This window comes from Thecamonas trahens (assembly GCF_000142905.1).
Source record: "Thecamonas trahens ATCC 50062 unplaced genomic scaffold supercont1.72, whole genome shotgun sequence".
NCBI classification, from domain to species: domain Eukaryota; order Apusomonadida; family Apusomonadidae; genus Thecamonas; species Thecamonas trahens.
Window position 1 is genome coordinate 22703 of NW_013657608.1, and position 10849 is coordinate 33551.

The 10849-nt window shown below is 63.1% G+C and overlaps 6 protein-coding genes and 1 non-coding gene across 7 annotated transcripts in view; 2 read left to right on the forward strand and 5 right to left on the reverse strand.

Moving 5' to 3' along the window:
* Positions 1-187, reverse strand: part of AMSG_12424 (uncharacterized protein) — a gene marked incomplete at its 3' end in the record, with an annotated part of 7930 nt that extends 7743 nt beyond the window's left edge. Inside the window, exon 1 of the mRNA XM_013897427.1 lies at positions 22-187. Within this exon, the coding sequence (XP_013752881.1) occupies positions 22-178 (157 nt within the window). The 5' untranslated portion in view covers positions 179-187. The remainder of the gene's footprint in view (positions 1-21) is intronic.
* Positions 188-1667: 1480 nt separating this feature from the next.
* Positions 1668-2827, reverse strand: AMSG_11197 (uncharacterized protein; the record flags this gene model as incomplete). Its single annotated transcript, XM_013897396.1, has 2 exons — positions 1668-2536; positions 2758-2827. 2 exons carry the CDS (start codon positions 2825-2827, stop codon positions 1668-1670), a joined length of 939 nt encoding a protein of 312 aa, XP_013752850.1.
* A 523-nt stretch (positions 2828-3350) lies between these two features.
* AMSG_11198 (GNAT family Acetyltransferase) lies at positions 3351-3980 on the forward strand (the record flags this gene model as incomplete). Its single annotated transcript, XM_013897397.1, has 1 exon — positions 3351-3980. The coding sequence occupies one exon, from the start codon at positions 3351-3353 to the stop codon at positions 3978-3980; it is 630 nt and encodes a 209-aa protein (XP_013752851.1).
* A 25-nt stretch (positions 3981-4005) lies between these two features.
* Positions 4006-7623, reverse strand: AMSG_11199 (CPSF A subunit; the record flags this gene model as incomplete). Its single annotated transcript, XM_013897398.1, has 1 exon — positions 4006-7623. One exon carries the CDS (start codon positions 7621-7623, stop codon positions 4006-4008), a length of 3618 nt encoding a protein of 1205 aa, XP_013752852.1.
* A 260-nt stretch (positions 7624-7883) lies between these two features.
* AMSG_12425 (uncharacterized protein) lies at positions 7884-10234 on the reverse strand (the record flags this gene model as incomplete). Its single annotated transcript, XM_013897428.1, has 2 exons — positions 7884-8769; positions 9402-10234. 2 exons carry the CDS (start codon positions 10232-10234, stop codon positions 7884-7886), a joined length of 1719 nt encoding a protein of 572 aa, XP_013752882.1.
* AMSG_20107 lies at positions 9042-9157 on the reverse strand. The gene has a single exon (XR_001290145.1). It is a non-coding gene; the product is annotated as a 5S ribosomal RNA (ribosomal RNA).
* Positions 10235-10658: 424 nt separating the features above from the next.
* Positions 10659-10849, forward strand: part of AMSG_11202 (uncharacterized protein) — a gene marked incomplete at its 5' end in the record, with an annotated part of 1983 nt that continues 1792 nt past the window's right edge. The window contains one exon of the mRNA XM_013897399.1: positions 10659-10779. Coding sequence (XP_013752853.1) covers positions 10659-10779 — 121 coding nt within the window. The remainder of the gene's footprint in view (positions 10780-10849) is intronic.

Here is a 10849-nt window from a genome sequence, read left to right on the forward strand (position 1 = left end):
GGACGGGCAAGGGCAAGCTACCTTCAACTTCGGCAAGACGGGCAAGAGTGGTGGATTGGAAGGCATGGATGACGTCTTGGCATGTCGTCCATGCTCGGCTTAGTCCAGCTGATGCCTGGCCCTCTACCACGACAGAGAACGTGGCGAGCGCATCCGCCAGTTTCGCGCTGTTTTCCATCCAATCTCCGTGGCCGAGACAGGTGCCGCCTCGGAGCGCGTGCCGACGCGCGGGCGGGCCGGGGCGGCAGAACGCCGCGATGGGGAAGCCAAGGCGACAAGCAGCGACTACGAGCCGGTGCTGGCCATGATGGCCGGTACTGGCCATGCTAGCTCACTCTAGTGGTGTTACCTGTCTTCATCTCACTACACGTTTGAGCGACGGCCATCCGGGCGCGAGCTGACCACGTACACGGTGACAGCAATGGCAACAACGAGCGCAACGGTAACAGCAACGCCGATGGCCAGCCATGCGCCCGATGTGAGGCCAGATTCCGAGCTGCCGGCATTGTAGCTCGCTGGCTCACCCGAGGCGTCGGCCACAGCCACCGGATCGTACTCGAGCGTCCGCGTGAACGACGGGAAGCGCCACGTGACGACAGTGTGGCGGCCGCGGGCGCCGACAGCGATGGTGATGTTGCGGTCGTCGCCGTCAAGGAGAGCAGTCCGTGGGAGATCGAGGTATCCGTCGGAGCCAACGTTGGTCGAGCCAAGGACAAGGCGCGAGACACCAGGGCGGTGCCTGTGCTTCTTCTTGAGGCCACCGACGTGGTCGTCGTCGTCATCGCCACCGCACGGATCGTCACCGTCGACCGGCTTGCCGTCGTCGTCGCTCGTTGCCGTCTCGCGCACAGGCGCTGCACACTCGACCTGATGGCCTGACTGGGCGAGGACGTCCATGGAGAACTTCAGCTCGTTGTCGGTGTCGAGGAACGGCCAGTTCTCGACGGTGAGCGTCCACTTGATCGAGCCGGCCACCACATCAAACGTGGTGTTGGCGTGCTCGGCCACAGTCTCGTGCTCGACGATGAACGTAGTGATGGCAAAGTCAACAGCTGTGCCGGAGACGTCGAGCGTCGATCGGAACGAGATCGAGTCGGCCGTCGAGGGCTGCGAGCCGTCGGCGCCGCCGATGGTTGTCTCGCCGTTGAAGACCCACGTAAAATCCTGCGAGGCAAACGAGGGCACCTTGTTCGTCGTCTTTCTTCCTTGAGCGGTCACCTCGACAAGCTTGCCCATCTTGAACTTGATCCATCGCGTCGAGTTGGCCGGGAAGATCCGAAACTGGCCGGACCGGCCCAGAAACTCCACCGTTGTCAGGTTGCCCGCAACCCGCATATCGCTGCCACCGTCAAAGTCGTCCTGCGCCGCGCATGCGGCTGGTGCAAACAGGGCAAGCGCAACAAGCGTTGCCAGCGCAAACGTCGTCAAAAGGTGCGCAGTCGAAAACATCATCGAGCTGTAGGTGTGCCTGTCGATCAAGGCGGCAAGGGGGGCGGACGTGAGCTTGGTTTTGTGGTGATCGGAAATGACCCGGCGTTGCAGACAACGTTGCTGTAACGTCAGCGGTGTCGTTGCAAAGCAGCTGCAAAGCAGCTGCAATGAATGCTGGAGAGCCAAGGTGGGGTGAGGATGAGGATGGGGATAGGGATCGGGATGGGGATGGAATGTTACTTGCCCTTGCCCTTGGACTTGCTCTTGCTCTTCGACTTGGCCTTGGTCTTGGCCTTGGACTGGCTCTTGCCCTTGCCCTTGGACTTGCTCTTGCCCTTGTCTTTGCCCTTGTCCTTGCTCTTGCCCTTGTCCTTGCCCTTGTCCTTGCCCTTGACCTTCTTGCTGGCCTTACCCTTGCCTTTGCTCTTTCCCTTCTTGCTCGCCTTTCCATCCCCCTTGCCCTTGCCCTTGCCCTTGCCCTTGCCCTTGCCACCGATCGACGATCCCGCGCCGACGGTGGATGCCGGGAGCGCGTCGGTGATGAGGGTGAAAAAGTCGAGGAGCTTGCCAGCATCCTTGACCGCACCCGAGCGCCGGCCGTCGATTTTGGCGATAACCTCCTTGTACATGAGCTCGTTCTTGCGTGCAGGCGAGCACGCCTTGTACACCTTGTGAGCAAGAGCAACAACCTTTTTGTGCTCCTTGGCGGTGAGGACGGCGTCGCCCGGCGCGATGGTGGTGTCCGAGCCCGGTAGGGCGAGGCAGACACGCTTGTACGTCCGCATCACCGCCAGTGCCATGTCGGCAAACTCATCCGGATCGAGGTGGCCGGAGCCATCGCGGTCAAAGGCGCGGTAGGCGTACTCAATCTTCTTGCCCAGCGGCTCGCGGGCAACGAGGGCAATGTACATGGCAATGTCGACAAAGCCGAGCCAGCCGTCAACCTCGTCGTCAAAGGCCGGAAACAGAGCAGCGACTGCAGAGCTATCACCAATCCCGATCTCGCCCATCAGCACGTCCTTCCACGCCTTGTCGTCTACACCGCCGTTGATGGCTGCCACACGCTTGAACATGTTCTTAGCGGCGAGCCAGTCGTTGCGGCCGACTGCAGCCAGATCAGGGAGAGCGCCAGCATGCGGTCGGCCCGCAGTCAGCCGCATTAGAATCGGTGTCCGATGCCAACCCGTCCGCCATCGAGTGACCAGCAGTCATCAGAGGAATGTGAGTACCATACCATGGGAGGGGGTGGGTGGGTGGGTGGGTTGGTGGGGGAGGGGGAGGGGGAGGGGGAGGGGGGTGGGAGGGGGAGGGGTGAGGAGGGCGTACCTGGGGACGACGGGACGGTCTTGGCCACCGTCGACCTGGAGGGTGCGCTGACTGAAACAGTGGAGCCCATGGAGAGCGGATGGGGGCAGAGTGGGGTGGGGTGGTTGGGGTTGTTGCGACTGTGGCTGTGGTCTGCGGTGGCAGTGGTGGTGTGTGGTCGGTAGTGGTGCCGGTGGGTGGTGGTGGGCGGTGGTTTCGGCAGGCGCAGAACAACCGCGCCATGTCCAGCCATCGATTAACTCTCATTGCCACAATCGTACACGATTATCTCTCATTGCCACAATCGTACACGATTATCTCTCATTGCCACAATCGTACACGATTATCTCTCATAACCACAATCGTACACTATTATCTCTCATAACCACAATCGTACACGATTATCTCTCATAACCACAATCGTACACGATTATCTCTCATAACCACAATCGTACACGATTATCTCTCACAACCACAATCGTACACGATTATCTCTCATAACCACAATCGTACACGATTATCTCTCACAACCACAATCGTACACGATTATCTCTCACAACCACAATCGTTCCCTCCCCACTGCTCTCACAGCAACCACCACCAGGTCCCCCCACATGGCGGCAACAGTAACGACGCGACGGGCGACGCTGTCGGACACACCTATCCTGCTGCGGGTCATCGAGTGGGCATACCGTGGTGGCGCGCCTGTCAGCGGCTGGACCGGCGAGGAGCACCTGGTCTCCGGCCCACGCATCACCCAGGACGAGCTCGAGGCCGACATCTCTGCCGCGCTTGCTGCCGATGCCCACCATGTCATTCTTGTGGCTGAGGACAGCTCGCTCGACAACGAGACTTGCGCCGATCGCTTCGGCTCGTCCGTCGTCGGCTGCGTCAAGGTCGAGAAGCTCGACCGCGTGCCCGAGCCCGACGACGTCGTCGCCGAGGCTGAGGTCGGCCTCTTTGCCGTCGATCCCACCCTTCAGGGCCGCGGTGCGGGCGGAATCCTGCTCGCTCAGGCCGAAGCCGCCGCCGTTGATGTCCTTGGCGCCTCGCATGCAGTCATCCACGTCCTCAATGTCCGCGATGACATCCTCGCCTGGTACGATCGCAAGGGCTACGTCGCCAACGGCAAGACAATGCCGTTCCCGCCTCCAGGCGTCGCGTCCCGCTCCAAGCTCAAGCCCGCCGCGACGAACGTCCACTTTATCGAGCTGACTAAGCCGCTGCTGCCGTCAGAGCCTTGACGATCGTAACCGCGCCGCGCTGCCATCAAAACGTGTTGCGCGCCCGGACCTCCTCCAGCCGGCGCACAATCTCCACGGGCGTCGACTCGATGGCGTCGGCGATCTCCCACTGGAGCGTCGAGTCGATCGACATAAACTGCTCGCAGAGGTCGCCGTCGACCACGTCCTTGACCGGCACATAGTACGAGCGGAATGCGAGGTGGTCACGCCCGCCGAGCGGCGGGACTCGCTGCCGCATGTGGAGCTCGAGGTGGAGGAAAAAGTCGACGTCGTCACGAGTGACAAACGGCACTAGCGCGCCCACCGCCCCGGCAATTGTCGAGTACAGCACAGCCTTGTCCGCCCCCGAGAACGACTGCAGCGCCGCCGCCGTGATCGCGGTCACAGGCTCGCCGGCGTAAAAGTGGTTAACCACGTCAAAGTGCGCAATCGAGTCCGAGCTACCCGTCCCCAGCGCGTCGTCGTCCGGCAGCCGCGCCACAAACAGGTTTCCGAACCGGTCGCCGCACACCACTGTCGACCCGTCGATCATGTGCGCCCGCGACATCGCTCGCGGCAGCGTGTCGTCCGCAATCAGCCGCAGCCCATGCAACGCCGGCTCCCACGCCAGCGCCCGAATCGAGTCGCGCGCGTCCGCCACAACCACCCGGGACGTCTCGGCGTCGGAGCTGATCGCCACAACAAGCGACGGGAAGCCCTCCAGATGGGTCTTGCGCAGCAGCCGCGTCTTGCCCATGTCGAACACGACAAGCTGGTTGCCAGCGCCCGCAAAAAGGAGCCCACCAAAGGCGTGCAGCGCGGCAGGCAGGCCCGGCACCGCCGTGTCATGAACATGCACCAACCCCACCGCGTCGCCCTCAGACACAAGCTCAAACGTCCGCAGCAGGAAGCTCGTTGCTGTCCGCGGCGGCTCAAAGTCCACCGCCACGCCTGCAACCGCAAAAATCCGCGACGGGTCAGAGCTAAACGTCACCACTTCAAGCGAGAGCAGCGCCTCGTTTCCGGCGCCGCTGCTCTCCACGCTCAGGTTTCCCCACCAGAGCAGCGACGAGTCCGAGCCGTCAAAGAGCGCGAGGCCTGCCGCCCATGCTCCCGCCGCCGCCGGCCGACCCGGCTCAATCCGCTCGCAGCGTGCACGGCTCGCCTCCAGCGCCTCGGGATCGCCTGCGTCGAGGCCCGCCGCCGCCGCAAGCTCCTGCAGAGTGTACGCCCGCGCGTCGGACATGCCCACAAAAAACAGCTGCGACGCCGGGTGGTGGACCACAGCCCGCGGCGTGTACGGCAGAGGGTGCGGGTCAGCGTTGAACGACTGGTCGATCCGCTCGAGCGAAAAGATCTTGAGCTCGTTGCCGGCAATGCCCACCAGGCCGATGCCAACTAGCGCAGACGCAAATGATGCCGCGCCCTTGAGCCCACCGTATGAGAGCGGGAGAAGCGCAGACTCGGCTGGCGAGCCCGGCTGGTGGAAGAGCATGTACGACCGGCTCGAGCCGAGGTGGACCAGCGGCCGCCCGCCAAGCTCCGCCAGGGAGACAGACACCGGCTCCGGGCCGAGGAACCGGTTGGCTGTGTTGGAAATCGCGCCCGACGATGGGTCCACGTACGAGTGCGAGACAACTCCGTTGCTCCCGCCCACAACAAGGTGCACCAGCCCAGCCGCAGACCACTCGACCATCAGCCGCAGCTGGCTAATCGCCACAGACGTCGGGGTTGTCGAGAGCACCAGCAGCGACTTTTGCACAAACGGCGCCGCAGGATCCAGCGAGAGCAGCCGGACCGTGTTGTCAAAGAGCCCAATGACCGCAAACCGCGACTTGGCCCGCCCGGGCAGTAGCGGCTCCACCCCGAGGCACGTCAGCTCGTCTGCAGGGCCGAGCTGAAGCTCGGCGCCGGCCGTCTGGCTCAGCACCCCGGTCACGTCCAGCTCAAAGAGGAGCACAAGGCCCGATGAGAGTGCCACTACCGCCTGCCGGCGGTTGATCGCTGCGTGCGTGATCGTCGTTCCGCCCGGCGGCTTCCACTCGGACACGCTTCCGTCGACCGCGAGCTGGAGCAGCGCCCGTGCGTGAACCTGGACATGCACTCCGTTGGCGAGCGTGCCGGCCTCCAGCGTCGGCGCGTCCAGATAGAACCCAGCGTCGGTGCACTCGGAGACCGTGTCAGTGACCCGGAGGACAAGCGAGGCGTTGGTGAACGAGAAGATGAGAAAGGCCGTCGAAACGGCAAGGTGTGCTGCCTGCTCGTCGTCGTCGTCGCCACCACCGCTGCCGTCGGCTGGTCGAGGCGCGTTCGTTTGGGTGAGCGAAAAGACCGCCACTGGCGTGCCCGGCAGCGGCGAGGCCACCAGCTCCGAGACGGCGATGCCGTGCCGGAGAACATTGAGCGCGGCCGCACCGGTCCTCGCGCCGCACCCGACCACCAGCTGCGGCACACCGTCGCCGGCAAGGTCCGCAACTGCAAAGTCCATCAGCGGCGAGAGCGACGGCAGCGTGTCCAGCGGGTAGAGGTGCACAAGCTCGGCGGCCGGCGTAAACTCGGTCTGGTCCGGCGCGTCGGGAGCTGGCGGCTCGCCGAGTGAAAGGAACTCGTACAGCGTCGGCGGGCTCGACTGCGAGGCCGCAAAGAGAAAGCCCGACGAGAGGATGGCGAGGTCGGCAGCAAGGGGGATCGAGTCAAAGTACGAGACCCGAAGGCGGGTCGCTTCGTCGACCTCGTACTCGAGCGAGACTCGGAGGAGGTGGCCTGACTCGGTGAGCACAAGCATGAAGAACATCGACGGCTGGAGGTGCGAGGCGTGCGCGACGACAAGGTCGGCGCCGCATGGCGCCGGAAACGCCGCGTGGAGCGCCGGGTAGCCCTCGTTCATCCACGCCATTCCGCCCTGGTACGCCACCAGCACACCCGATGGACCAAACTCGCCGCCAGGCACCGGAATGAGCTCGTGCGCAGAGTGCGGAAGCGGCAGCGGGTCATGCCGGACAACGTGGTTGAGGCCGAGGTCGAGCTCGTAGAACGCAAGCTGCAGCGGCGGCGGAGACGACGGTACAGCCGCAGCATGAGCAGCTGCCTCGTCGTATGGCGCCTCGATGGCAGCAAAGAGTGGGTTGTTGAACGAGTTGTCGAGCGCCACCAAGGCAAAGGTGGCCACATCCGGCATGTTGGCCTCGACCGGCGACGAGATGGTGAGCTTGCCAGCCGAGTCGCGATTGAGAATGTACACCAACTTTGCGCCTTCGAGAGCGCCGATAATAGCCGCGCGACCACGCGGCTCGGCAGCAAGGTGGTATGATGGCGACGCCCGCCTCAGGCCCGACTTTGCGTACGTCTCGCCATGGACACGTTTCCAGCCGGCCGATGATGCCTCGTACGCAAGAATGATGAACTTGCCTGAATCCGAGGCAATCAGTAGGTGATCCACGGCCGAGCCGGTGAGCCGAAAGGTGGCCAAGTTGGTGATGAGGCCAAAGGCCTGCGTCGCACACATCAGCTCCAGTGCTCCGCTCTCGGCGTGGGTGGTGTACAGCGAGAGGCTCCGTCCCGTCGTCGTCACCAGCTCCGACTTGCCCTCGCCCGAGAACGAGCCCGTCACGCAGTGCGGGATGTACGTAGGCTGGGTCAACGTAAGGTGGTACAAGTATGGCATGGTGGCTAGGGTGGTGGTACGGGGGCGGTGGGTGGGTGGGGTGGGTGGGGTGGGTGGGTGGGAGGGGGGAGGGGAGAGAGGGGTGGGATCGGCCAAGACCGACTCTCACGAGGCGGACTGGCGGGCTCGGACGGCTGGCGACGGACTGATGAGAGTTGATTCAGTGAGGTGGAAAGGGGGGGAGGGTCAAAGTAAAAGCAAAAGGAGAGGCGAGTGGCGAGAGGATGGGTCAGTCAGAGGGCGGAGGGTGGGTGTACGGGTCACGATGGAGCTGCTGTGCCGCAGAGCCGGTCCCAGATCTTGGAGAACTTGCCAAAGTGGAGCCGCCCGTTGCGGTGATGAAGGTCATGGAAGACGGCCCCTCCCCACATCGCGCCCGGCATCACGTTCTCCAGCGAGAATGGCCAGTCGTAGCCCGAGTGCAGGTCGCAGAGAAGGAGGGTGATGGTCGGGACATAGACCATGCGGGCCATCGGATGCGCGCCGGTGACGTTCACCGCCACAATCGAGCACGCCACATCAACCGCCTGCTCGACCAGCGTCAGCCGAACAGTCTCGATTGCTCGCTGCAGCGCGTGGGTATGGTGCTTGGCGTGGAGCTTGTACAGCGCTGGCACAGCGTGCATCGCCCGATGGCAGCAGAAAAAGAGCGCGTCATAGACAAGGAGACAGCTCAAGACCTGGCCCACTAGCCGCCACAGGCTAGGACACTTCCCCGCAGCCATCAACTTGCCGGCACGCCGCTGGAAGCAGAGATCAAAGACCACCAAAGGCATCAGATACGCCAGCAGCTCCTGTGCGCGGCCGGTCGACTCAATCACCCACGCCTTGTTCGACACCGCAGTGCGATGGATTCGGAACGGGCGCGTCATCGCCACAGGAAGCACGTTGTCCAGCACATAGTACATGCCCAGCCAGACAAGAAACGAGACCGTGGCCAGAATCGGCTCAAACGAGTCGAGCCGAAAGAGTCGCGCGGCTGCATCCTCCGACGTCGACAACCGCAACCAGCTCGCCTCCAGCCAAGCGTCCACCGCACCCGTGTACACCACGGCTACTCCAACAGCGGCCATCCAACCTGCCCGGCATACGTTCACCGTCACTATGCTCCGCCCCAGCGTCGACTGCGTCACGGCCGGCTGCTCGCTCGCTCTCGCAGGTGGCGTCATCCAGCAAAAAGGGGGGAATGGCGCGAGAGGAGTGTGCCTTTACCGGGACATCTGCTCGCCGCCGTGTCTTTCAATTCGACCCGAAGCCGGCTGGACTGATGCGCGAGTCGGGCTTGGGGAAAGATGACCGACAGGGTCAATGCAGGGGCGTCGGGTTGATGGCAGGCCTTTGTTCGCGCGATTGGGGCCTGGGTGCATGCATGCATGCATGCAATGCAAGGAGGGTGTGTGTTTGGGCAAAAAGAAAAAAGAATGCGTTACTCGGTATTCCCGTGTGGTCCCCCACCACAGTACTAACCAAGCCTCATGCTGCTTGACTTCCGAGAGCGAGACGGGATCGGGTATTTTCAGCATAGGATGAACGCATTCGAATCCTGCCAGTGTGTGGGGAGATGGTGTGGTGGAGGACTCGGGGGCGGGCGGTCGCCAAATGGGTTGCGATCATCGCGTGCGATCGCAGGCTCTTGGGAGGGCTGGGCTTGCAAGCGATGGTCTCGACTCTTGCTTTACACACATCATGCAAGCAACGTGTTGGATCCACACAACTGAGGACCAAATAGCTCCCGCTGTACTCTCCAGCGCACTCACCAGCATCGCCTTGTACGCAACTAAATGAGCAGGCGCCGCAGCGAGTCCACGAGGTCGTCCATGTCCTGATCGTTAGCGTAGGCTGCGCAGATGACGGCCAGAGAGGGGTCGCTGGCCTGCCACAGCGTGGCAAGATGGCCGCGCTCGGCGTCGGAGAAGACCTGCGACGCCGACTGGAGTGCGGCCATGACCTCGGGTGTCGGCTCAAACGCTGCCGGCGCCAGCGGCGCAGTCGCATGTACAGCAGGCTGTGGCAGACGCAGCTCGGCCTGGGTCGATGCCGGAGGAGCTTGGTCGGAAGGCAAAAAGTGGACAAAACCGTGAATCAGTTGCTGGTGGCTGGCAAACAGCTGACAGACGTCTGCGTAGACCTCGGCGATCGACTTGGTCTGCTGCTGGTACCCATGCAGGAGTGCCAGGAACGAGGTGTAGACCTCGGGCTGCTCAGCAAAGGTCTCCTTGATGTTCTTGACATATTCCACCGCTGTATCAAACAAGGGTATCGATCCGTCCGGCCCACCGACCGAAGCCTGCCCGTCCGACTCCAGCCCGTCATCGCCATCGTCAGATGACTCCGTCTCGATGCTGGGCAGAGCCTGGCTAGCATCCGGTCCAGAGCGCTGCCCATCCTCAACGATGCGGTAGTCGGGCGGCAGAAAGACGTTAAAGCCAGCGATGAGATGCGGGTCGTGTGCAAAGAGCTCCTCGACTTTGGCAATGACGCCCGGCGTGTCGATGGCTCGACTCTTGAAGTCCTTCAAGATGTCCAGGAACGCGTTGTACCGCCATGGCTCGCTTGTGTTCGCCTTCTTCACCGCATCCAAATACTCCAGAGCACTCTCCACAGACGCCATTCCCCGCTCTCTCCAGTCCCTTCTCTCGGCGAGTCAGCTATGGCTCTATGGCTGTCGGTTGTCGACGTGGAAGGGGAGGGGAGTGCCACCAGCAGAATGGAAGCACGCTGTCAGCCGGCACTGCTTGCATGCCCACACCACCATCGCCACCACCATCACCTCGATCACGACCATGGTCAACCCCCTTTACCACCCACATCATGTCTTCTTGCCTAGCAACCCTATCCTGGCGCGCCACTCTGGCGCTGTCGTGGTGCTGCGGTCCGATTGGTGCGGCAGCGGGGCAGCCGGACGGACAGGAGACGGGCGACGGACGACCGCTTGTAGACGACGGCCACTTGTCGCCACGCTGGGGCGGGAGAGCTTGCGAGAAGAGCGAGAAGAGCGAGAGCAAGCAGGTTGTCAAGTGCAAGGAACATCTCTCATGTCCGACAGTAGCTCAGCAGGGCTTGTGGAGGCACTTGCTCATGCCCTTGTCGGTGGCGCCTTGCTCAAGGCGGGCCGCTCGGGCAAGCCCCACTTTCGCCAATTCAGGCTGGCCAGAGGTAAGTGGGGATGGGAAGGGAGGAAGGGAGGGGAGGGGGAGGGGGGGGGGGGGGGGGAGGGGGGGGCGGG